At 34.2% G+C, this 27,664-nt stretch overlaps 2 protein-coding genes across 2 annotated transcripts; both read right to left on the bottom strand.

Moving 5' to 3' along the window:
• Window positions 1-8,731: 8,731 nt before the first annotated feature.
• Window positions 8,732-9,485, bottom strand: LOC137741784 (probable histone H2B.1). Its single transcript, XM_068481501.1, has one exon. The coding sequence runs from the start codon at window positions 9,386-9,388 to the stop codon at window positions 8,942-8,944; it is 447 nt and encodes a 148-aa protein (XP_068337602.1). The 5' UTR covers window positions 9,389-9,485; the 3' UTR covers window positions 8,732-8,941.
• A 12,883-nt stretch (window positions 9,486-22,368) lies between these two features.
• LOC137743284 (beta-glucosidase 12-like) lies at window positions 22,369-25,790 on the bottom strand. The gene is made up of 13 exons (XM_068483151.1): window positions 25,589-25,790; window positions 25,331-25,400; window positions 25,096-25,154; window positions 24,883-24,958; window positions 24,674-24,751; window positions 24,427-24,514; window positions 24,069-24,324; window positions 23,789-23,904; window positions 23,479-23,696; window positions 23,353-23,384; window positions 23,156-23,258; window positions 22,877-22,985; window positions 22,369-22,792 (listed from the first exon to the last, which is right to left on the bottom strand). The coding sequence occupies exons 1-13, from the start codon at window positions 25,766-25,768 to the stop codon at window positions 22,564-22,566; spliced, it is 1,614 nt and encodes a 537-aa protein (XP_068339252.1). The 5' UTR covers window positions 25,769-25,790; the 3' UTR covers window positions 22,369-22,563.
• Between the last annotated feature and the right edge of the window lie 1,874 nt (window positions 25,791-27,664).

Below are 27,664 nucleotides of genomic sequence, written 5' to 3'. Positions count from 1 at the left end.
TTGGTCTCTTCGATATGGAGTATTTATACAATTTATGGTATTTTTATGTTTTGTTTTGTTGTATTGTTGACAGCTATTAATTTATTATAGGGAAATTTTGATATATAGATGCTTTCTTTTTAGACTTCATAAATTAAACATCTATTAGACTGTTACTTTTGAAAATTTGATTAAACATTTTTCTAATAATTTTGGTGCTTAATATCATTTAATTTTATTTTCTTAGAAGTCTATTCATGTTTTTTTTATTGAAATATTTATGTTAGTAAATTAAATAGAATGTAAAATAAACTCGTTGTTAGGTACGTTTGGTTATAACGGTATGTTTGATTATATCGGTATATTTGGTTACTTATAATAAGATGAATACATTTGGTTTATGATGTATCTGAATTTCTAGTACATTTGGTTTCTTGGTATATTTGAATTTTTGGTCATTTAGTTTCTTGGCGCATTTGAATTTTTTGTATATTTAATTGTGGTACATTTGAATTTTTGGTACGTTCTTTTTCATTACCTTTTTTTTTACTAATAATGAGGAATTACTTTAATTAATTATTTTTTTACAAAAAGAATCATTAAAGACATAGGAGTTTAAATTACTTTAATTATTATTTTTTTTTATAGAAAGATTCATTAAAACGTAGGAGTTTAAAGGACTGGGAAATTAATTTCCTAGATTGTAGGCAATTAGTTACAAAGTGAAGTGATGCTGCCTTTAAACTAATTATAGGTAATTTTAAAATAGAGAAATGTTGATGTGGCAATTGGTCAAAGTCTCTTAATCTAAGTTTAAAAAAGAACCAATGTTTGATCTAAAAGGTATGGAAAAATGCAGGGAATTCTAATTTCTCCTTTATTATATGTCACATTTTAACTTTACTTGTTCTTAAAATCAAGCATATTACTTGTTGGTCCATGTTGATTCAATATATTCATTTATAATAACACACATTTAATTTATAATACTAAGCGACAATAAGACAGTCACATTTGAAAGAAAAAAAAATCTTAAGATGTAGTTTATTTAGGATGTATTTTCTCTAGTCACCATTTTACGATGTGGTGATTGGTTATTAGAAATATTATATATTTTTTTAAACACATTGATGAGTCCATATTATATCATATATTTTACCCTAATCTTACTTATAATGTATTGGTTGTTTTGATAGAATTTTGATACTTTGTATTATATTTTTAATGTAGAACATTCGACATCCTCTGAAGCAAAAAGTGATCAAACGGATGAATTTTGGAGTGAATCTAATTGGAGAATGTTCATGTGCCTTTCAAGATGATTGTGTCAAAATTCCAAATTTTTCTACCAAGTCGTTTAACCGTGACGATGAAATTAACGCCCAGTGCACAACTTTTCCAGATTGACATTTTTGGATATTTTGGAGGTCAAGATTGGGTATTTTGAGAAAAATTCGTTTTGAGAATTTATAGGGAACGTCTTCAGCTTTATAAAAAGACCTTTTGGGACCAAATCGGAGTTGATTTGGTCAATCAAAAGTGTGATTTTTTGAGAACTCCAAATTCTAGTTCAAATAGGAAACCTTTTATTTTCTGTTTTATCATTTAATTATGTTTCCTAGTTTTCTTCTAAAACCTTTCCAAGGTAGGATTTTATTTTATAGTGGTATAAATAAGGCTTTTTAACCATTAGGTTAAGACAAGGGCGGAGAACGCAATACTTTGGCTTTAGAGAGCCTTGACAAAAGTTTATTTTCAAGGTGTTTTCTATATATGTTCTTGATAATATTTTGTTTGGCTTTTTAGCTAAAATGATCCCTGAGATTTTTATAACTCCTCACCTTGGTCCCTGAGATTGTCCACCATCCATCATTTTGGTCATTTCGTTAAAAACTCCGTTAAGTGTCTTGGAGCTCTTGGCCGGAAGTTTGGACAATTTTTAAAATTTCGTAACTCAATCATTTCTTAACCAAATTCGATTCATAATATATCAAAATGAAGATATAACAGTGTTGAATAAGATTATACCTATTTGGAAGTCCAATGGTTACCAGAGATGGTCAGAAAATAGCCTCAAAGTTGACTGGTACGAGGGAAAAATAGAAAACTAGCCGGAAATTGGGCAAACTTTAAACGTTCATAACTTCTTCAATACTCAAAGAAATTAAGTGATTCAAAAAAAAAAAATCATACTTTGATGATACCAAGAGAATGGTTCCTTTTCCAGCGGCTAACTCGCCATGGTTTGGCTGGACAATGGTTCCAAAGTGGCTAACTCGAGACCAAGATGGCCATTTTCGAGCCGTTTTCCGGTCCAACCAAGGATATTTAGCTGCTAAAAAAGATATCGTTCTCTTCGTCTCATTGAGAAGTATGATTTTCATTTTTGAATCACTTGATTACGTTGAGTATTGAAGAAGTTATGAACGTTTAAAGTTTGCCCAATTTCCGGCGAGTTTTCCAGTTTTCCCTCGGACCAGTCAACTTTGAGGCTATTTTCCAACCATTTCCGGAAACCATTGGGCTTCCAAATAGGTATTATCTTATTCTACACTTTCCTATCTTCATTTTGATGTATTATGTGTCGAATTTAGTTAAGAAACGATTGAGTTACGAAGTTTTGAAAATTGCCCAAACTTCCGGCTAAGAGTTCTGGGACACTTAACGGAGTTTTTAATGGAATGACCAAAATGATGGATGGTGGGCAATCTCAGGGACCACTTCTATTGATTTGAAATCTCAGGAACTATTTTGGCTAAAAAGCTATTTTGTTTTACGGTTGTTAGTAACTAGTTTCGTTGCTAGGACGAGGCTACAAGCCTTAGCAAGAATATGTAGTTTCTTTTCAATTTGCTTATGATATTATGCATGCAAATTTTGAATTATTAATCAATGTGCTTTAAACTATCTATTTGTCTTGATGATTGGTCATCATTAGGATATTTAGAAAAGTAATTTGATGCAATTTCCTGGAGGGTTGTCCCTGAAATTAGGGCTGGCTTCTTGTGGTTAATATGTGTAACTTCTTAGGATGGACAACACGTCATAAGGGTTGTATGGTTTTTCAAAAGGTTTTCATAAAACTTAATGAGTCTTGCATATTCACATTCGATCTGGACGCAGCGAACGGGTTGCATGTTAGATATACATTCTATGTTGGATGTTCCAAGTAGGGCATACTTTAGGAAAACATAACCTTCAAAATATGCATGTGTAATTCATAAGTAATTGAAATAACTAAGTAGAATTGTTAAGGTGATGACGGAACCCTAGTGCTCAAATTTATTTTCAAAACTATTTTCTTTTGTTTTCTTTACTTTTCCAATTTTTTTAATTGTTTTTAATTAAATTCGTTTTTAATATTTTAGATCATAAAATCAACCTCTTCCAAACTTTGTTTTCAAATAATTAATTAGGATTTGGTTTTAACATAAATTATTCATTCAATCCCTATGGAGAACGACCTTGCTTGAGCTGCTATACTATAACAACCTTGTATTCTTGCAAGTATTTTAAGTGTTTTTATCCTTACTTTTGCAGGTGGTAAAATCCCTATCACACATGACAAACGTTTATTAGACAATAACACTAACAAAATTAAAACTTGGTTGTATGAAAAAATGTCTCCCACTTTAGAGTTTAGACCTCTTTGTTTTAGTCATTCATGTAATTAGTTCAACGGTAATGCTAGCAATAACATCTATTTAAACAAAATTTTGTAAATTATATGACGTGGTTGTTGATGATTTGATTAATAATTAAGTATTGATTAACATATTTATTATCTATAAACGACGCATCACAAAATTTGTAAATTTGATCTAAAAACTGATCTACATAACATTATTATTAGTTCAACTGTCTTAATCAAGCGAATAAGTTAAGAATAGTCTGGCCGGGTGCTTTTGAAACATTGTTTTATTTTGAGACGAACCAGCCACCGCTGGGTGCTTTTGAAACATTATTTTATTTTGAGACGAACCAGCCACCGCTCATGTCTCATCAATTGTCTTAATCAAGCAAATAAGTCAAGAATTGTCTTAATCAAGCAAAAAGTTAGCCAAGCCGGGTGCTTTTGAAAATTTTCCCTACCCCCTTCTTTCAAAAATAAAAAATAAAAAAAAACTAATAAAAAAAACTTGAAAACTTTAAGTTTTAACGAAAAATAAATGGTAAAATGAATAGTATCAGATTTGACTTTTTAGTCTAAAAATATAATTTTTCGTTAAAATAAACAATATCACAGACTTTTCGTTAAAAAACCAAAAAAGCAATATTTCTTCCTCGGTTTCCACTTTTAGCGCTTGAAGCCATGAATCTAGATTCTCTTCTAGTTTCAACAATATTAGAAACTATTATTAACACTTTAAAACATTTTTACGTATCTTATTGTTTATTTTGTACACAGAGAGCTGTATTAATTAATGTGCAAATAACAACTCTTTGAATTAAGTAAAAGCACAAGTATGAGAATTGTAAAGTATGGGCCCGTTTGGGAAGTATTTTTAGAAAAAAAATATTTTTTGATTCCAAAATGAATAAGCATTTCAAGTGTTTTTTATGATTAATTTGCATTTTTATTAAGGTTTGGTTTAAAAAAAATATTTTCTTTAAAAACGTTTTGACAGAAGAAAATCATAGAAAAGCAAAAGTAAGGTCTACTATGTTTCTCCAAAAAAGTTTTTTTTTTCAATGCATAGTGAACAGTACCCATTTAATGAAGTTTTCAAATGACAAGTATATCCCTGTATATTTTACAAAATTACAATCTTTGCCATTGCATTATTCTTTTTGGCAACTATTATATGACATTCAATATCATATCAATTTTAGTCATTTAACATATTCACAAAAGTTTCATATAAAACATTACCAAATGCTTAGATATTGTTTTCTATTAAAAACATTTTTAAAAAGAAAAAGAAAAAAGGTTTAACAAACATTCATTAACTTTATTTTATAACTATTTTTTCTCACAACATAGCAGCAATAATTTTGTAGAAAAATTACAGCAATACCAAATTGGCCCTAAGATTGGCCAAATATCCTGGTTTTTGCTTTTTGTGAGTTTAATTTTCCTATTAGGAGCATAAAAATATGTGAATTGTAATAACGCAAGGTTCATAATCTCCCGTTACTTTTGTTTGGTATTATTTTCTACATTTAACGTAAATTTGAAATCACTTAGTACTACGGTCTTGTGATATTTCTTTTTGTTTAGAAGTGAGAGGTCTTAGGTTCGAATCTCGTGGATAGTGAATTCGATACCAAATTAGATTGCCCATTGTGTGGCTTTGCCGAACTCTCTATTCCCCTAATGTAAAAATATCGATGTACTCAACAAAAAACAAAGAACAAAAAAAAAACATAAATTTGAAAATGAAGAACCGCCAGTGGGTTCCAAAGAGCCAGGAGGATCCTAGGAATCCTCTTTGTGAGGATTTTGGGGATCCTCCAATCATATATATTCATCATATATCGTGCGGTCAGAAATCAATATAAATTTTTTTAATTTAAAATTGAATATAAACAGTACCTGACAAAAACTGGCCGCATGATGTACGATGAACGGATGTGATTGGAGGATCTGACGAGGATCCTCTCTCTCCAAAGAGTGTATGACCCTTTGCCTTAAAAAAATACTAATATTTTAATACGAATTGTTTGGGTTATTCAGTTTAGGGATAGAGAAGCACTTGGACAATTATTTTTCAATTGGGGGATTATATTACCTATTGGCCAAGGAATTTTTTAAGGGTAGAAGTGCTCATATGAAGAGGTAATATCCGTAGAGGAGACAAGCATCTAGCATGTGCATAAGCAAGAAGAAGATGAGCGACCAAGTACACGATCCTATGGCTCCTTTTATATGCGTTTTTTTTAATGATTTTGAGCCGATCTGAGTTTATGTATTTTTATTAGTGGAACTGGCTCGTTGGATCCGTTTGATACAGTCCAATTTCTAGGGGGTAGAATGGATACGTTTCCAATCATATGTCGTATAGCTTAACAACAACATAAAACAATCTCTATGGTTTTCCGTTAAGAAAGAATTACGTCTAACAAGGTCAATAACAATAATCGTCGTTTTACATTTTCTGGGGTTACATAGATATGATATTATAGATCATGGGCTTCATTATGGACTATTAATAAAATGGCAAGCGCTAAGACAATCCTTAAATGGTCCAAGCCGGGTTACCCATGCATAAGAAATATGAACTTGGTTTTGGACTCGTTTTTACATAAGTTGGGTCCAACTCAAATCGGTTTGAAAATCAAAAGTATGAAGTGAATGATTTTACGTCAGGCCTAGTAATATGGTTTGGATCCATGGGTCCAAAGACCCATGGTAACTACATTCAACTTTTAGTTTTCGAAACGATAAAAGTTAAAAGTCAAAATTAAAAAACTCAAGAAAGTAGCATTTACATTTTGGTTTTTATTTATTATTATTATTTATTGAAAGTTAAAAGTAGTTACCAGATGAGTTTTCATTTAAAAAAAAAAAACGAAAAACTGAAAGTTGAAAACGAAATGGTGGATAGTCTTCAACAAGCAAGTTTAGTGCTAGAAAATTAAAACATGTGCTTCACCTTGTATCCAAACACAATGTATCAAACACTTTTCTATTGTAAAAGTTCTATGTACTGATCTTTCAAAATGGAGATCAGATTGACTATCGCATACATGTTATTATTATTGTTGAGGCGAGAATGTTTGAGTTGTGCAATGGAATTGGTGGGGGAAGTGCACGCGGGAGTAGGGTTCTGGTAAACCAGCTATTTACTTAATTTGTTCACTTAGAGTTTACTCTATGTATTTGTACCATGTAAACAATTTGACGCATTTATCAAACATATTTTGACAACATATATAGTAAAGTGATACACGAGTTGAGTTTTAGGGAGTTCAGTGCCAAAATTTGAGTTTCAAAAGGTTAAGTGAGACTTGGTTAAGAAGTGAAGAAGTAATTAAGCCTTAAAAAAACACGTAAAGGAGATGGGCATCCGGCTTGTGCATGAGTTTTATGTGACGTTTTTTAACATTTGGCTAGATTTCCGGTTGATGCCAAGAACCTGCATCCTGTCCTATAGGCCAGCATCAAGGAGAGCAATGAGGTTCAGTTCCCTAATGCTACTTACGCGTTCTTGTTGCCTTGTTTTGTTGTTTTTACTAGGGTTCCGAAACAATTGAAGGTCTTTCCTTGACTGATCCAAATGATGCAGCCCTGGAAACTAATGCTTTTGCAAGGATGTACAACCCGAAACTACTCCAGCTTAGCCATGTACGACTCAAAGGAAGGTATAAAGAACTTCCAAAAGGTTAAGATTGCTGTGTTGGCTTGAATTTCCTTCAAAATATATACCCTGTGATTTTCCCTTCGAGTGCTTGGTGTATCTTGAAATGAATCACAGTATCTTACGACGAGTCTTTACCCAGAAATAAAACTTGAGGCAGGTCTTCAAGGCAAGAAAGATGTATTACTGCTTCAGGGTGTTTTACCATGAATATCCAAATTAACTCCTCGCCTTCTTTCTCTCTTCCGTTTTGTTTTTCCGTGCCTTCCCGCATTGAAGACACTTGATCTAAGTCATTCTCACAGCCTTACTGAAATTGGTATCTTCTAGCTGCTCCCCAATTTGGAAGAATTGATTCTTAGACTGTATAAACTTGGTTTATATCCCTGAGTTCATTGTAAGCCTAAAAAGGCTCTACTTTATAAAGATAAGGAAGCTTGAATCTCTAAAAGGGTTAGATTTAGCCGAAATTCCAATGGCTCAAATACTCATGAACGCGACTGCAATGGTCGAATCATGCCTAAGGAGAAATCCAATGACATATTGGTGGCAGGGTTGAGGTTTACAAGTGGCTTATTTCAAATCATTGCTTCTGAGTACAGGTCTTGCAAAATTTCTGGAACCAGCGAAACTGAAACTGGGTTTGAGCCAACCGATCGAATCGAAGTGTAGATGCCAAGAACACAACCATTATCAAGGAGACTACAGTATGTCTTAAGCACTCATTTAAGCTAGAAAGAGCAACATCATGACGGTTTTCGTAAAAGCTGTTATGAATCTCCCAATTCAAACGGGGAAAAAGTGGCTCAAGCCTTCGTTCCAATGTTCATCATTGGCCTTTTCCCTCTTGCTCCACGGTTTAGCAATCAAAGATCGAACATTTTGCAGCAATAAGAGATGAAGGAAGCCTCAAAAGATGACGACTCCGCGAGGCAGTCAGACTGCATCGGCAGTGAAAATAGATGGAAGGTGGGCATTTAGGGAGACGTTTTTTAGAAAGGTTGGATAAACGAGGGTGACATTTCATGGCGCCAACTTAAATTTTAACTCCCCGTAAACAGACTGATGGCGCCAAATGAAAATACAAAGTTAAATCCCAAATCAAAACGTTGCCCGCCCAAGCTAATTGATGGCGCCATTGAATAGCAACTAAAATCCTAACTTTCCTTTCATATTCTACCGATTTTCTGAATTTTCACCCCTTTCCGTAGGCAAAACAGATTGAAACGGATTAGAGACAGAAAGATTTCACCAAAACCAAATCCCTCCGTTTCAAACACCATTACGGCAAAAACAAACCACCCCAAACCGATTTCATTTCAATGGGACATTTTATCAAACACCTTCCAGGTTAAATGGGTTCTCACAAAATCAAATGAAACTGTAAACTCCAGAATATGCAAAAATCCATCTTACCCCATTCATGATTTGAAAATTTGAAACAGGACAAGTACAGAAACAGGGTTTTGATTTCCAATTCGAGAGATTACAGAATCCAAGTTCATCAATCCGTACCAGTACAGATTTCAGATCATATAAGCCATAGTATTTCATTCAAAAGAAAGATAACGAAATTACATATCTACTAATTCGAAACCCTAACACTAAACACATAAAGATCCAATCTTCCAAACCCTAAAAGACCCAGAACCCACCACACTTCAAGAGCTGGTAAACTTGGTCACCGCCTTAGTCCCCTCAGACACCGCATGCTTAGCGAGCTCACCGGGAAGCACCAATCTCACAGCAGTCTGGATCTCCCGAGAAGTGATGGTGGGCTTCTTGTTGTACCTGGCGAGCCTGGACGACTCCTGGGCGAGCTTCTCGAAGATGTCGTTGATAAAGCTGTTCATGATTCCCATGGCCTTGCTAGAGATTCCGATGTCAGGGTGGACCTGCTTTAGAACCTTGAAGATGTAGATCTTGTAGGTCTCCACGCTCTTCTTCGATCTCTTCTTCTTCTTGTCGCCGGCGGCGGCTCCAGCCTCCTTCGGGAGCTTCTTCCCGGCCTTGGGCTTCTTCTCGGCGGGGGCTTTCTCAGCGACAGCCGACTTCTTCTCCTCTGCTGGCTTCTTCTCGGCGGGCTTCTTCTCAGCTTTGGGCGCCATTGAAGTGGTAAGAGAAAATTAGGGTTTGCGAATTTGGGGGTTTTCGAAAGCGAAGGGATGCGATTCGATTAAAACGGGTAGAAATGCAGATTCTTTCGTGTGCAAATTAAAGAGGAGGAATGGGTTCGTTTATATAGAGGGGTGTCGGCTGTTGTTATTGGTTAGTGGGGGTTTCACGCGGATCCTGAGGTGGGTGAGCTTTCTGGCCGTACGATTGGTTTTGGAAAAGTTTGGGGATCGACGGTTGCTATCAGTGCGGACGATTGAAGCGACTAGGATGGATCGCTGAGTTGGCGCGTTACTGCACCGCCGATTCTTTCTGCTTGATAGACGGTTGAGATATGTCGTTTATTCGCTCCGCTGTACCTGTATGCTCCATCACCTAAGCAAAGGACTTTCGTTCTTCAAAGTTTTTTTTTTTTTTTTTTTTAAGGGTTATTATACAAAATGGAATGGTCTATGAGATTTGCATGATCAATAGAAATAGTTTCTGAAATTGAAAATCAATAAAAATGGTCTTTAAGATTGTCCACCATCCGTGCTTTTGGTACTTCCATTAAAAACGATTTTAGGCAATTTTCAAAACTTTGTAACTCAATCGTTTCTTAATCAAATTCGACCCATAATATATCAAAATAAAGACAGGAAAATGTAGAATAAGATTATACCTATTTGGAAGCCCAATGGTTGCTGCAGATGGCTGGAAAATAGCCTGAAAGGTGACTAGTCCGCGGGAAAATTGGAAAACTCGCCGGAAACTGGGTAAACTTTAAACGTTCATAACTTCTTCAAAACTCAACCAAATCGAGTGATTAAAGAACGAAAATAATACGTGTTGACAAGACAAAGAGAATGGTTCCTTTTTTGAAGGCTAACACGCCGTGGTTTGGTCGAACAACGGCTTGAAAGTGGCTAACCATTTTCGAGTTGGCCACTTTCGAGCAGTTTTCCGGTCAAACCACGGTGATTTAGCAGTAAAGAAAGATACCATTCTCTTCTTCTCATCGAGAAGTAAGATTTTTGTTTTTGAATCACTCGATTTGGTTGAGTATTGAAGAAGTTATGAACGTTTAAAATTTACCCAGTTTCCGGCGAGTTTTCTAGTTTTCCTGCAGACCAGTCACTTTTCAGGCTATTTTCTGGTCATCTCCAGAAATCATTGGGCTTCCAAATAGGTATAATCTTTTTCTACACTTTCTTATCTTCATTTTGATATATTATGGGTCGAATTTGGTTAAGAATTAATTGAGTTACGAAGTTTTGAAAATTGTCCAAAGAGTTTTTAACGGAATGACCAAAATCATGGATGATGGACAATCTCATGGACCATTTCTATTGATTTTGAATCTCAAAGACCATTTCTATTAATCATGCAAATCTCAGAGACCATTTCTATTGATCATGCAAATCTTAGAGACTATTTTGTATAATAACCCTTTTTTTTATAGATATTATGCTTTAATGAGAATGAAGATATTTGAGAAGCAATTAACTTGGTCACATAATAAGCCAATCACTTGTTAGACATCAAACTTAATGTAAATATAATACTTCAGCCATATGAGTTGAACTTGAACTTGAGAAAAATTAAATGTAAATCTTTGGAAAAAAATTAGACTTGTTTAAGTCATGAGCTGAGTTTCGACAATCCAAAACCAATACAAGCACGAGATATTTCAAGTTGATTTGCAACTTTAGTCTCTATATTTAAGGGCTCGTTACTTATTCGTAATGGAAAAACAAGAAACATATAATTTAGAATAAGTAGGGGAATAACTCATTCACATTAAGTTGTTTACTAACCACATGAAATCAAATTAAAAATGAAATGTATTTCCATTGTTATTGTTTACTAATTCTAATGAGTTGGAATAAAACAAACAATGAGCATATTTTTGACAAACAACATGGGAAGAAAGGAAAGAAAATCAACCTCCACTAGTTGATCTATTTCTTTTTTCTTTTTTTTCTTTTTTTTTTTGTCAAACTAATAGCTTATTTGAGAAGTGTTTTTAAATGATCGAAAATAAATTTAGAGAAAATATTTATAGAACCAATTTTTATTAAAAATATAAGTTAATCTTGAAAAATCACTAAAAGTATTCTCTGTGTTTCTTGCACAGAACAGTTTAAATGGTTTTGAAATTCAAAATCTTTTTTTAATTCTTAAAGGCACTTCTTAAACCAACCCTAAATAACTTTCATTAATTATAAAAGCTAGTACAAGATATAGAAAGCTCAAAAGCCAGTCCTACAAGCATAGTTACAACAAAGGAATTAAAAGATAGGCCCCAAAACAGCAACCCTAGCAACAAAAAACCCTAGATTTGGAGAATTGTTGCCGCCACCACACTAGTTGTGCTTAGGGCTGAAAAAAATTCCCAAAAATCCCGATTACAAACCAAAAAAGTCTTAAACCAAAATTCCCAAAGTTTTTGGGATGAAATACCGAACCGATCCCGAAATTTTGGTACGGGATTCGGTATTGTCTACTTAATCTTTCGGTAATCACATACCGAACCGAAAATAAATAATATATATTATTATATATTTATATATTTATATATTTATATATGTATTATTATACATTTGAATTGTTGCTAACTACTAGTAGCAATATAATTGGTGTGGTCTAAGGTAGTAACCATAGCCCTTTATCGCCACATTTGCAGGTACGAACCTCTCACAAATGTGTCTATTTCTTCAACACGAAATCAAAAAATTGTATTGTTAGTTCGAACATATTATGTTTGTAACTTATTTTTTTTTCTTTTGAGTTTGTTACTTATTTTATTTTGGTTGCATGTTAATTTAACTTGGTATGAATGATTGCTATTTCCATTTGTATGCAATTTAGGAATACCAAACCATCTCAGATCGTTAAAGGAGTTGAGAGAGACCCGCATCCTGAAATTGTCACCTTCACCTTAATTTGCAACTTCTGGTTTAATTGTTGCTCAAAGAATCTGCTTCTACCTCAAAATATTTATGCCATATAAGTCTTTCCTTGTCACTCTTTCATATGAACTTGTCATGCAACTAATTGTCGCGTTCAAGAACTAAGTTGTCAACGCAATCACTTTGGCCAAAAATAGCTTTTCTAACACAAACTTTGGTTACTAACCACCCAATTAAACTACCACCTAGAGAGGGTGAACTTTCTTGTTGGACAGTGTGGATACATACCTAGGGATGGGCAAATACCCATCGGTTATGGGTTACCGCGGTTACTTGCCCATTTAAATTTCACAGTTATGATTATGGGTAACCGTTTAGATAAATAAACGGTTATAACCCGGGAAATTTAAATGGGTGGTTATGGATATTAACCGCAGTTATAAATGGGTAACCGTTTACCCGTTCATTTTATATATGTAAAATTAACACAAACCATGTTCCCTGTCAGACAAAACTTAGATCAATGCGATTGACTATAGTGCATGGTTTCTGTAGCTAATATAACATAGTTTTCCTTAACCACTTCAAATTTCATGGTCCATTATACATATTATGTTAGTACTTTACATTCTAAGTTAAATAACCCAAGAATATTGTCTTTTAACAATTTTGGTAACCCTAGAATACTTAGCAAATTTTATATTACCTTCATTGATAACCGTTAAAAATATCGTTAGCAAACTATTATTTTAATTGTTAGTGGTATAGGGACTTAAAAAATTAAAATGTGGAAATATATGATGAATATACCTATAACTGTGTTTAATTGTCAGAAAAAGAAAATTATGACAAATTTTTCTTTTTTAATTTTCAAGTTGTTAAAAAAACATGTAGACGGATGAAAAAAAAGTAAATGGTAAAAGAAAGGATAAACGGGTTGAAAAAAGATAAATGGGTAAACGGGTACTAAACGGTTATAGTTAAATGGGTATGCGGTTATGAGTATGGTTAACCGTTTATAAACGGTTATGGGTATGGATATAACCGTTTAGACAATTACCCAACATGTAAACGGTTATTCGGATATATGAATAAATGGTTATGGATAAATAACCGCGATTACCCGTCCGCCATAACCGTTGCCCATCCCTATACATACCTGTTAACTCAAATCTTGAGAGGGTGAACTTTCTTTCATTCTTTCTGTTGTTATCCATACAAGCTTCTATATGATGCAATTCCAAATTACCAGCATACTTCCCATCAATGAGCATGAAAGGCTTCTTAAAACTCCCATGCACTTGAACAACGTTTCGTCTTCGTCCCGAATCCTAGTATGAAATACTTCATTTAACTTAATAAAAACCCACCTCACATCTGACTGCTGCGGAAGAATCAGAACCTAGAAAACAATTTTATCCTTGGATTTCATGAATCAAAGTCGAGAAGTGGCCTCGTCTCTGTCAACAATAACTTTGTTTGTCGTCGTGGTGTTTGGCGGAGTCGTGAACCTTGTTGAATTTCTTCAATATAGGTGTCAAACTGAAGAAAATTGAGGTTCTACCATAAAATCAATTGGCAATATGGGGAGTTGAGTTGCCCAAGACCATGTATAAACACATAACAAATTTTGTCCTTCACCGATGTGGGATAACTCTTCTTCACATTTCAACTCTCAACACGCCCCTGCACGTGTGGCCTATCACGTGGACAACAAGCTCAACACACTAACTGTGAAAGCCATTTTTAACAAAACAAAATTTTAATACAAAAATATTAAATAGTTCTAACACTTGCAACCAAAATTGTAAAACTTTATTTTTTCAGTTGAAAATGCTTATTTTTTTATTTCCGAGAACTCTGTAGGCTTATTTGTAAGAATCCTATGTGGATTTAACTACTTGTGATAAAGGTGGAATTACATGTGGATAATACAACTTCAATAAGAGTTTGATACGTGGAAAACTAATGTCCTATAATTCAGGAAACACATTCGAAATGTTTGGGATGCAATTGCCCTTCCACTAACCCTTTTTCCACTGAACTTGATACAACGGGACAATAACCAACTCACCCACGATAGATGGGAGTTGGTAGCCATTGTTTCTGTACATGTAGGAGTTCCCTGCTCACCAAGAAGACATTCTTCGACATAGGGTTCTATCACCATAAGGATATAAAGGTCTTAAGTGAGTAGAAGGATTCCTTATGCAACTAACCATGTTTTCTTCAGAGCTTTTGTGTATGATTAACAACCACCATGGCTGCACCATGTAAGTTTTCTCATTATATTTGATCATGACCTAGCAGAGCATGCTAATACGAACTTGGGTTGTTCTTACATTTGGTATTAGAGCCATGTTAGTAAGCCCTAGGTCCGACGAATTAATAAGAAATCCCAATGCTTTTGCACGTATGAAATTCGTATGATGATTGCTACAGTTTTTCTATAGTATGATTAATTGTTCTAATGCCATATGCTGCTACCAAAGTTTTATTCACTGCAGGAAAGGGAATATATGGTTTGAAGATTAGACCACTATAAGCATTGTGCTTTTGTCATTCATGAATTGGTAGTCATGGTTGCTTCAGTTTCACAAACGATGATTGGTATCTGATTGAAATTCGGTATTTGATTGAAATCAGTTTCTTGATATCTATTTGATATTTATGTTGCAACCAATATGCATAAACTTGTAATAGGACATCAATTTTCTCCAAATAGAACTCTTCTTCGAATAACATACCGTCATATCAAACATATCCTCGACCTTGAGATTTATCACTACTAATATATGTAATGAATGGCTGAGAACATACCTACATGTATGCTATTTGCTCCATTCTTTTCGATAAACCCTTTTGAGGGTTTATGATGTTTTTTTGGTTTATGGTGGCAAGTGTTGTTTTTATTCCGATCTTAGAGTTGTGGTTCTCATACTTGATAAACCTTTTTCGAGTCGAAAGTCAATTTCAGGTTTTTTTGAGTTGAAGTACTGTCCCGGTAACATTAATATGGAATCATTGTCTTTGAATCTTCATGAAATTTTGAACTGGAGGGTTCCTTCAGGGAGGGTGATCTTATATCAATGTTTGTTTGAGAGATTTTGATTATGGTCTTTACTAGGAGAACACATATAAAGTATAACATTGATTAGGATCATTATTGAGAGAAATCAGCAGGCTTTAACTGCCTTCGATAAAAGCTCCAAAGTTGATCTGATCACTTTGGATTTTGGAGTCCATTTATCATTAAGCTTAGGAGGGAATATTTTGAGTGGTTTGATTTGTGAATTTGGTCATTGTATCTAATGGAATGTTAAACAAATTCGATTCTTTTAATTATTATTGTCGTTGATTATATTTTGATCCTCGGCATTATAATTCTTCAATTAATGTTTGTGAGTTCTCTATTTTTCTAGGACATTTGTGTTGCACAGTGGTTAATTGAACACAGGCCATTGGTTGAAGGGCGTTGTTGTCTTGAACTGCACCAGCTGCCTTGTACCCGTGGGCTGCTTCCATGAACTCTGTTTTGATGAAGCCAAAAGTTGATGAGCTTGGTTGACGAGTTTGGCAGTAGGGATATTCAATAATCACGCTGCAAACATGGGTGTGGTTGAATCATTTGACTCAGCTGCTGTATGAAAGTAAAGGTTGTTCTTTCATTTTATTTTGCCTTATGCTTTAAATAAAGCATGGACTTATGTGCTGGTGAATTTTACCATGTTAATGGTTCAGGTTTTATTTCAGTTATTGTGTGTATGTACAAATATATGTATGCAGTATATTGAAATATAGTGGATTGATGAAAGATTCAGACCGAATCAGCTTGGTATTATAAGCATTCCATTGCAGCTAAATAAAAGCTTGACAATGGTGGAGCACTCTAATAAGTGGGAGCTTGGAAACAGAGCTTTAAATTTGTTTCAGTATTTGCATAATGCATATTTGACGGTTTGTGTTTCTTGCCCATAGGTGTAACATAAATCTGTGTTGTTTGATGTTGCACTCTTTGCACACAGTTTGAACTTGATGTTGTGTATGTATGTTAAAGCAAAGGGGAGTGGAGATTGGGATTTATGTTGAACTTGAATATGGTTGCAAAATGATGTGAATATTGGTCGACTGCAGTAAAGTCTATGTGGTTTAAAACTCATGAAATGTTCACATTCCTTTCCAAAGAAGGGGATGTATAAATTGTTAGAAGTTTTAATCACTTTATAGCCACGTTTGTTATTGCTGCAATGTTACAACTCACTTTTGAATAGTGGGACTTAAGCTCCTTTTAGTCCTAGTTTGGATTCAACTGCCCTGTTTGAGTCTGTCTATGACTCTCTCCGTGAAATGTGGTGTCGTGCGGATGGAGACCATGGTGAGGATATTGGTCTAGAATATTACTGGGTTGCCTCTGATATTCCGAATTGGTGGACTAATGTACACGACTTCAATGGTTTTCTGGCTAATACTCTTCTTGGTTGTGATTATAATTGTTTGCAATTATAATTTTTCACATAATGCTTTTCTTTGTAAGTCTTGTACAAGAATGATCCCAACGGAAAACAACTAAGGTTGCAACATCTGGAACAAATAATCATGTTATTTAACCATTGGACAAATGTTTATTAAATCTTCACCAAAGTGAGATTTTATGGAAATTTTGGTCTGGGTGCTGTTCTATGTTTGCCAACATATAGGATGGTGGAAAAGGTGATACTGCATGCTTGTGCCGAAACCATTCATGAAGTACGTGATGCCTTTATCTGATTCTTTGGATGTGGCTTTTTTTATTAGCTTTAGCTGATGTTGTTTGGGATTTCATGGGTCACGTACTAAAATCATGCAAGTGTTATATACATTTATGTATGCATGTGTGTAAATATACATGATAATAATTATACGTATCCATTTTGCTTATGTGAAAGATATGATATGTTATTATATAACTGTTGAATATAAACCAAGTTCCCAGAAAAAGTCATTGTTTCCTTGCTCTGCGAAAGTCGTTTCATTTGGTTTGTTTGATAGTAATTTACCAATTCTAGACTTCCTTAACAGTGATATAGTGTAAAAGGAGTGCGGGCAGGAAACATTTCATGAGTCATAGTGATAAATCTATAAATATACATTTGACTTCAGTTGGTCTGCATTCAAATCTGAAATTTTGTCTAATATTTTTTGTTTTGGAATGAACTGTCTATGCAAGTGCTCCAGAGTGTTTTCCAGCAATTCGCATTGCTTTATTGGATTTGTTTTCACACAGGTTGATCCTATAACTATGAATACTAGTGATGAAAGTAAATAATCAATGATTGCTTGCCCAAGTGGGAGAATTAGTGAAAGAAAATTGGGCTTCACACTCATTAATTTATTGACAATAAGTGTATAAAGTCTAGAAAACTTAATGGGAGTTGTTCTTGGTTATTCTAATCATATTGTTTAAAAAGTTTTGTGCATTAGGTTATTAAAGCGTTATTCTATCTTAATCTATTGTGTGATGGCTGTACATTAAAGAGTTAAGGCAGTTTATGTCTCTTGCTCAAAAGTGTGACATAAACATGCATGACCATATGCACTTGTTTTTACGGCCGCTTGAGTTTTGAGGTAATTTTGAGTTAAAGATTGCTTAAGTGGTTTTGACTAAATAATCATTTTGTCATGGATGACTTCTTTACCTAATGTTTCTTGACTTCTTCGGATGGTTGCAATTATAACAATAAAGTCTTTTATGATAATATTTTCTGCACAAACATTTACTTCTTCACGAGAACTTCTTAGCAAGATTTTATAGTGCATACTTGTGTAAAAGATTTTAGGTACTAGATTATGTAAATTATGGTTTTAAAACTCATAACATGTCAATATTCTTTTCCAAAGAGAGGAATGTATGAATGGTTTGAGATGTTTTCAGGATATAACATTTTTAAGAAAATTAAGTTGACCGTTTTCTTGTCCAAAGGCTTGAAATCTTGGTTGTTTTCTTAATCCTTTACATGGTTGTTATACAATAAGGTTACATATCAAATAGTGGAAATGTGGGAGTGAGATCGACATTCTGACATGCATAAGTATTTGTGTTCTTGTTGCTCTTGTTGAATCATGTTTCTTATTTTGTCAACTAAATGCAATGAATGTATTGTACGCATTAATCAATTTCAGTGCTTGATAATGTTGCGATACTTCATCATTATTATATCTTTGGTTCATAAAGATGATTGACAGCAGATTGAAATCTGTTGTTCGAAGTGTCTGTCCAAAGACGATACATGAAGAAACCTGGGTTTTGTATGATTAAATAAAGGCACGATAAATCCATTTATGGTATAAGGAAGCATCATACAGTTTGGGTTTAAATACTTGTGGTTCTGGAGTGCATGACAACTTGGGTTCCGTTGAAGTGTGGGAGTAACAACTTGATATGTGTTTTACTTTTGCTCAGTTTACTTGCTTTGAGTTTGTCATTGTTGAATGTATGAGGTTTTAATTTATGACTTGCAATAAAATGTATGATCTTTGTTTCAAGGAACATTTTATTGAGTTTTATTATGTAGGAAAAAGGAAAAGGAATCCAGTGATTGAAGATGGCAAACCACTTTCAATCAATAAAGGTAAACTAGACAAATGGGAACGAAATGGGGTATGCATCAAGAACCGTGTTTAGAATGTGTATAAATGTATGTCATCATTAGCATTATAAGGTATGAATTTGTGGATTGTGGTTTCAGGGTGAATGCAACATTATTGTGTGCATTATTTCCTGAGATTCGAACTCCAAATGATTACTGGTCAATGTGTATAAGATGCTAGTTGCGTAGAACTCAAGTGATCACTAAGGAATGAAGTTATGTAGTACATGAAATTTCAAAACCATAACTAGTTGGCGTCCATGTGGGAGAATGTAAGAATCCTATGTGGACTTAACTACTTGTGATAAAGGTGGAATTACATGTGGATAATACAACTTCAATAAGGGTTTGATACGGGGAAAACTAACGTCCTATAATTCAGGAAACCCATTCGAAATGTTTGGGATGCAACTGCCTTCTACTAACCCTTTTTCCACTGAACTTGATACAACGGGACAATAACCAACTCACCCACGATAGATGGGAGTTGGCAGCCGTTGTTTCTATACATGTAGGAGTTCCCTGCTCACCAAGAAGACATTCTTCGACATAGGGTTCTATCACCATAAGGATATAAAGGTCTTGAGTGAGTAAAAGGATTCCTTGTGCAACTAACCATGTCTTCTTCAGAGCTCTTGTGTTCAATTAACAACCACCATGGCTGCACCAGGTAAGTTTTCTCATTATATTTGATCGTGACCTAGCAGAGCATGCTAATACGAACTTGGGTTGTTCTTACATTATTAGTTCTGTAGTTTGTTGCTGGTGTTTGAAGGATATAGGCTTATGATTTTAAAGCCCAAAAATATCAACTAGCAAAGTCCAAACAGAAACGACTACATTGGATATGAATTTGTTTGGTTTCTAAAGGGACTTCAGTTGACTTTATGATTTTTGAGTGAATTAGGTCAAACCGTAGCATACCCACCCATACGTATAGTTAGCAAGTAAGCAACAAACATCCACTTAATTTGAAACAAAATATTCCACTTTTTACTGGTAAAATAGATAATCCTAAGCCAAATTCATTTGGATAAATTTTTTAACATTAACCTAACATTATTCATTCAGGTAAAGTAGATCGATACATCTCATAAACTGCCATCCAACTTTGGAATGAAATAGGAACAACGGATATTTTCGTGTGAAGCAACACTTTAGTCATGACGTCGAAACTGCATTTTGAACATGCACCAAAAATAGATCCAACAAAAGTTCTAGGATACTCCAGCTGTTCTAATCGTTAATCTTTAATTACAATGACTGGAAAATCAAAGGGCATGAGAACCCAATGCATGAGTTGGATTTTCTTTGTATAATCCCCTCCAAAAGATATCCTAACAATAGTTCAAATGAAGTTCAAAATTTAAAGCAATTGAAGAGCAAGATAGAGAGATGAAATGGTGTTCATGCTCTTTGCGATGTGGTTTTGACAAAATCCAAACAAGTATAGAATCATACTCGTGAAGTCTAATGATATTCGATAACAAAAAACTCTCAATCTGAAAGTTGATTGCTTCCTTGAAGGAATGAGTTCTGAATCTCTGATTGAGATGTAACCCCAAGAAAATGTTGCAACTACGAACAAAGAAATCAACTTAAACATGAGAACCAAAACCACATAGAAAACCAAGTACAAAAATTTCAAAAAATAAGAAGTGAAGCAATAGAGGCAATGAGTTGAATCACCATTCAAATGTGATTTCAGTTAGGCATTTAATCAAACTTCTTATAGGCGAATACAAGCTTCGCAATTGAAAACCCACAAAGTAAAAATTATGTAAGCACCAAGGATCATATGTACCATCGTATTTCATTTCTTGCGGAGGCGCACTTATTTCAGTCTACCTTACTCTAGATAGTTTTAGAGTAAGCTGGAGGAATATGCAATTCAAACTTCTTCATGTGTAGAAATCCAGATCCATAATGGCCATGTGGTGTAGGATTCGTTTGGGTTCATGAATTTTTTTCTTCTTACTCGATATAGTATGCCCCCATGTCTTTTTCCATTACAAGTTAGTAGTGGAGGAGGACATGTGTGAATTTGCGAGTGACTTTGCTTTTAGCTTGTCAAAGCGGACTTGAATTGGTTGGAACCCTTAGGTTAATCATTAACTTGATCATGATTGTGTATCATGAACTCATAAGTTGTTGCGGCGCGTTATGCGTCGTTTAATATTAGTTCGGGGAAGAACTTGAGGAATTTTGCAGAGGATATGAATGGTAAAACGGCAATAACATTTCCCACATAGCTTGAAATTGAGTTCTGCAAAATTCTACAGAATGTTAACATCCACATATTAACGACGATGTATAAAAAGAAACTTAGTTTGCTTCGAGAAGGTACAATTTAATATGTCAAGTTGGCAGTGCTGTTCCAATGTGTTGCTTGGGTTGGCTTGCCGCCCAGCTGCTTAGCATGCCAGTTTTGGGATTGTTCTGTTTTATGAAAAATTGGAAAAATAAGAATATTGAAGCTCTGCATCATATCTTTCCAAGTGTATATGGCATGTCACTAAGAAGCCTTTGAAATTTTCGCTTGTCCCTAGATGTGCAGTTCTGACAAAAATGCAGTTTTGCCTGTTTTTATTTGAAAAATTGGAAGGATTGATCGTGTAGAAAATTATGACAGTTTGACATTATAATTTTCAGTGTCTTAGCTTTCGTGTCCAACTAGACTTCTGTCCAAATTCGTATGCAAAGTCGATTTTTTGTTAAAAATCATCCAAGAAAGAATGGTGTGATCTATGTTATATCGTGAACCATTCTTGGCGAATAGGCTATGGTGGGGCATTAAGGAGATAAGTTCTCCATGGACGTGTCTACGTGTACACCACGGTGAATATGACAGAATATGCATGTGGCAGAGCATTATCTTTAGTTGTCATTGGTTAAAGTATTTTTAGATGTCTTGAGAGTTCTTGTAGGGAAAGTAATCCTAATTAAATTGGGAGACTATCTATGAGGAAATCTACGATAAGATATTCAATCATCCTAAGATTACGTTGCCTATTTCCCAATATATCCTAATTTGACTTGAATTAGGGTTTTCAAACTTGGTTGGCAAGTAATATCTTCAGTGCGCTTAAGCCTAGTATGTCGGACTAAGAATGTAGGACTATGCTTCATGGGCTACGAGCATTTTGATCATTTTTGCTACCCAGGTGCCATGTGTCATGGTTTCATAAAATTATGGTCCCCCACACTTCAAGTGTTTTTCGATGACTCACTTGCATTTTTACTAAAGATTGATTCCAAAAACATTTACACTAGAAACGCTTTCAACCATTTTAAACAATTGCAAATGAACCCTTAGCATATTTTGGTTAAGGAATCACTAGCTAGTATAATGTGGCCTAAGGCCATTGATTATCTATGGCAACTTTTTGGTCAAAGTCTACTGAGGGTAAGTGTACAGTTTAATTGAATACTCAACATTCAAAAACATTTATTTTCATAAATAGTATATTACATTCATATGTAATTCAACTGCGGAAGAGGCACTAGCCATATTGGCAGTACAAATATAGAGAGACACACACTAATAACATATACAACAAACTCATAACAAGTTGTTGCAACTTATTCCAAATTAGAAGGAGTGAAGTTGAAAAAACTAAAAACAAGCCCCACAACATTCATCATTTGAAGTTACACTTGATAGAGAAAATCAGTGTCTCCAACATTATTGGCCAAAATATTTGAACTTCCTTTGCGCTTATTGAGGAAATTTTTGAACCAATAGGTCGAAAGTTTTGGGTGCCTTTGGAGTTCGTCAAAATCCACATAGTTAATACCAAATCGAACTGTGTAACCTTCACTCCATTGAAAGTTGTCTAAAATTGCCCATGCAAAGTATCCTTTCACATTACTACCCTTCCTGCACCACAAAATAAATAAATTATGACTTGATATCACTATAAAATGCAATATAGTCCTAAATAGTATTTCAACAAGCACTTACTTGATTGCTGCTTGAAGGTAACAGAGGTGGCGATTGTAGTAGTCAGTCCTATTGGGATCATGGAGGGCTTCCTCTAGTGATAAGGTGGAATCATTGAACTCATCAACGCCTGCAATATAATTCATTACCTATGTATTTAGTACTTTCTCTCAAAAAGAGAGATGTAGTTGGTTTTAAATTTAGATTTGGAATTACTCATCTGTATTTTGCATCAATATATACATATATATGTCAAAAATTAAAAAGTGAAATTAAGTGAGGCTTAAAAGCGTCAATTACCATTCTCAGTAATGTAAATGATTGGATCACCATACTTATTCTTCGTGTAGAGTACAAAATCGTGAATTCCTTTTGGATAAACATATAACCAGTCCGAAGCAGCCTGTAATACCATTTGAAGATATTTGAGATGGTTAGGAATTTTATAAAATTAATCCTCCAAATACAAATAACTTAACCTGAAATTTGATGTGTACCTGAGGACCAATAGGAATGCCATCACGTTCAGCTGCCATAACATAAATGAATGCGATCAATATTAGAATGTAATAATTCCAAGATATTAAATAATTAGTCGATAAAAGGTTTTCATTTGTACTCACTCATTGTAATAACATGTGGATCGTATAAGTAACTTGCAGGTTTAGAATAATTCTTAGGTACATCAGTTGCATATAGAGCAGTATAATAGTTCAATCCAACAAAATCAAAAGACCCAGTTAACATCTTGGATTCTTCTTTCGTGAATTTTGGCAATCGTTCTCTAACAAGGTATTGCATGGTGTACGGGTAGTCACCTCTTGTAATTGGATCCATAAACCTACAAAGATGTGAAAATTCCAATAATCAACTTTATAAGTCATAAAAAAACAAATATAACCCACTTGATTTATAGATTAATAATACACTTGCCATCCAAACATAAAATCCATAGCTCGATTTGCAGCATCTATATCTTCCTTTGCATCTGAAGCAGGCTCAAACCAATGTGACAGTAGTGTTATTCCTATCACCCCATTTTGATATGCCTATAAAGAAAATTCAGAAAATGATTTGATGTAGTGCCATACAAACTCCAAACTGTTTACCTCACTATACAAAAGGTTTCCTCTTGTGGTGGAACCTAATATTAGTGACTCATAAAGATTTCAGACCAAAAAAAAAAGGGAACTAACTAGTTAATTCATTATACCTGAAATTTATCTTTGTACACTTTTACAACAGCTGCATGAGCAAGGAGTTGATAATGTGTTACCAAATAGGGTTCAGTAGCCGAATCTCCACCAAGGCAGGTTGGGTCTTGCCAAGCAGAGCATCGACCCGGTGCGTAGATCCCGATTGTATATCCATGGTTACTAAAGGTATATGGCTCATTCAACGTGATCCAATGCTTCACCCGATCACCAAAATGTGAAAAACAAAGTTCTGCGTAGTCTTTAAAGTCATCGCTGTGTGTCCAAATTTCAAAAAAAAATTTGTTAGGTGTGGTACGTTTTATTTAATTAAGCAAATGATCAATATTGCACTTAAGATAAAATTTGTTTACTTACACAATACGAGGGCTTAAGAAACCACCATATGCATCTTCTAACGCTTGGGGAACATCCCAGTGAAAGATTGTCACAAATGGCTGTATACCTATTTATAACATTACCGGAACGAGAAAAAAAAAAAATAGTTTGATTCAATATTGTTTTATGAGTGCACGTTATTAAACTCTAATTATATATTAATGGATGGGATGATATATGAGATTAGATGGGATGGATGATATATGAGATTAGGTAGCTTTATCACCATTGCGAAGGAGTTCATTGATGAGATTGTCGTAGTATTCAATTCCTTTCCTGTTGACACCCCCACTTAGCGTGCCATCTAATAATTAGAACAAAATAATCAAGTGAGTTAATACCTATCTATATATCGAAATCGAATTAAGTAAAACAGGTTAATCGATGAAGTAATTGGTCCCAAATCAAGTATATGGACGCGGATGTCAACATTACTTGGTAACAATCTGGACCATGAGATAGAGAACCTATAAGCATCCAACTTCATATCCTTCATAATTGCTACATCTTTCTGTAATGACAAGAAAGGCATACATAATTATAAGAAAGAAGCTAAAAATTAATTAAGGCTCACATGTTCAATGTGCTCTTCAACTTCATAGTGGAAATTTAGGGTTTGGAGAATAATATTATTCCTTGATTGACAACCTTATAGAGGTGGTATTGATCAATGGCTACATCTCCATTGCTGCGATCATCGATTTTTTCTGTCATTAACCATAGAAGTTTTTATTAATTAGAGAATAAAGATGGTAGGAATCATAGAATGAGAACTATTATATATGTCCATGTAGTGCATGTATAGTCCATATGTATCGAAAAATATAGAGACATATACTACATGCCCAAGGGTATTTGATGATAATATGTAGAAGACTATAACCTGGATGGTCGTGGGTGAAGGTGTCCCATATGCTTGGTCCTCTACCATCTACGTTCCATGCACCTTCTACCTGAAATATGCATATGCACATTCAAACTGAAGATGTCAATATTCATGCTTGGAATCAAACCGAAATGTGCATGTGCATATATATGCTGTAGTTTTTCTAACATTGAAATCAAATTAGACCTATGTGATTATATGAAACTCAAATTAATTAAAGGGTAATTAAATAGCTAAGCCCTAGCAGGGACTGGCCTGGTAAGCTGCTGTAGATCCACCAAAGACAAACCCTGGTTTTAGAGCATCAAACTTGGTCCTGTCAAGTGAGTTACAGACAATGGGTTTATCTGGCTTAGCAGCTTTGGTGTTTGTCAATGCGAAGCCATTGAGTAGCAAGACACACAAGAGCAAAGAGCCTAACTCATGCATTGCCATAGTTAACTGGAGGGGTTTTGGTGATCGAGATAGCTAGGTTGGTTCTTCCCTGCATATTGCATGGGGTTTATATAGAGGGCTACGTACCACGTCTAAACGTGAGAATAATTGATAAGCATTTATTTACTAAAATTTGATAAACACGTGCAGGCTTTAAAAAAGTGAAGACCACTTAGAAGTCCAAAGCAAAATATAAGACGTGAGAATAATTAATAAGCATTTATTTACTAAAATTTGATAAACACGTGCAGGCTTTAAAAAAGTGAAGACCACTTAAAAGTCCAAAGCAAAATATACTTTTGTAACAATAATAATGAAATATGAATACTGTTGGGATAATACATATTTAATTATTTATACAAAAAACTAAATATACTTTTGTAACAATAATAATTAAATATGAATACGTTTGCAATATTATATATTTTTTTAGAAGTAAATAATTTCTCAAGCATGTATATAACGTAAAACTTTGGTGGATTGGTTTTGGGAAATATATCAAGGAATGGAATTAAGTAAAGACAGATATTTAAAAAAAAAAAAATTAAATTGAAAAGTGGAGAAACACAGTTCAAGATAGTGTAGGATATGATACTTTTTCATTTTTTGATTTTTTTTATCCAGTTGGGACCTCATTAGCAAGAAGTGGCGGTACACGTATGCATGGAATGGACTAGAAAAGTTAGAATTCGACCTCATTGGATCTTTTTTTTCTGAAAATATCGGGAATTCGTAAATCGTGTTCGTTTATCGTACATTGTGCAGTCAGAAATCATTTAAATATTTTAATTTAAAATTAAACACAAATATTACTTAACAAAAACTGATTGCACGATATCTGATGAACAAACTCTACTGCAAGTGACACCCATCCAAAGATAGGATTCTATCTGGATTCAAATTGTGGAGATCCTAGGGATAGAATCGCCTCACAAGACATAAACCTAACCCCTTAGCGACGATGAAAGCTTTGATGTGACTCCATTTTCCATGACAGCAACTCATCATTATTACCAAAAGAAAAAGAAGGGAAAGAGTGGGAATCTAATTCTTCATTCCACACGTGAAGTAATAGAACTAAAATGCACGTTGAATAAAAAAGTGTCGTGGCTAGTGATCTTGTGCATTCGAATGGGTAGTGCGAGGTTACAGTTTGCTAGAAGTGGGAAGACTTTGATTGGGAACGATTTTTTCAATCTAAGGGCATCTTGTCTTTGTGCACACTAGATTTGGCCAGATTTTTAATTAAGAAACTGAAAATGGTAGGATAAAAATGTCAATATAGATGGCTCCAAAGGGGTTAGTTTTTAAAATTTCTCTAATAAGTATTGTTTGGAGTGTACGAGAAATGACACAACATGAGGAGGAGATAGAAGTTCCTTCCCAAACAAGAAGGCTAAAGAGAAGATTGCTAGCACTCTATAGAATTATTTACTTACTAAAATGAGAACACTAATGCTATTAATTAGGCACACAAACTGACCACATATATTTGCAATAGTTGAGCTTAGATGTATTTTTTTGAACAAACGATATTGTCTATATTAAGGGGATTGAGGAGTGAACTAAGAGCCTAAGCCTCAAAATAGGCTAGTAATTATGGTTCAAATTTGTCTTTGATGAAAATGGAACCTAATACCTCTCAAATTCGCCTTTAGAGAGTGTGGTTGTAATGTTGTTAATTTTGTTTTTCTAAATATCTTAATTATTAAAAGAGCAAATGGTTTATTTCTCAAATATCCATGTTTTTAATGAAATACGATAACTACTATATTAAGGAATACATAATGAGATTACATATCCTTAGAGAGCAGAACTAACTTTTAAAATTCTAATTAATTAGGTATATACCATTAGAGCATAACTAACCTTTTTTTTTTTTTTTTTTAACGGACG

This window comes from Pyrus communis, chromosome 8, assembly GCF_963583255.1.
Source record: "Pyrus communis chromosome 8, drPyrComm1.1, whole genome shotgun sequence".
NCBI lineage: Eukaryota > Viridiplantae > Streptophyta > Magnoliopsida > Rosales > Rosaceae > Pyrus > Pyrus communis.
Note: the sequence above shows the minus strand (reverse complement) of the source record. Positions and strands in the feature narration are given on the sequence as shown.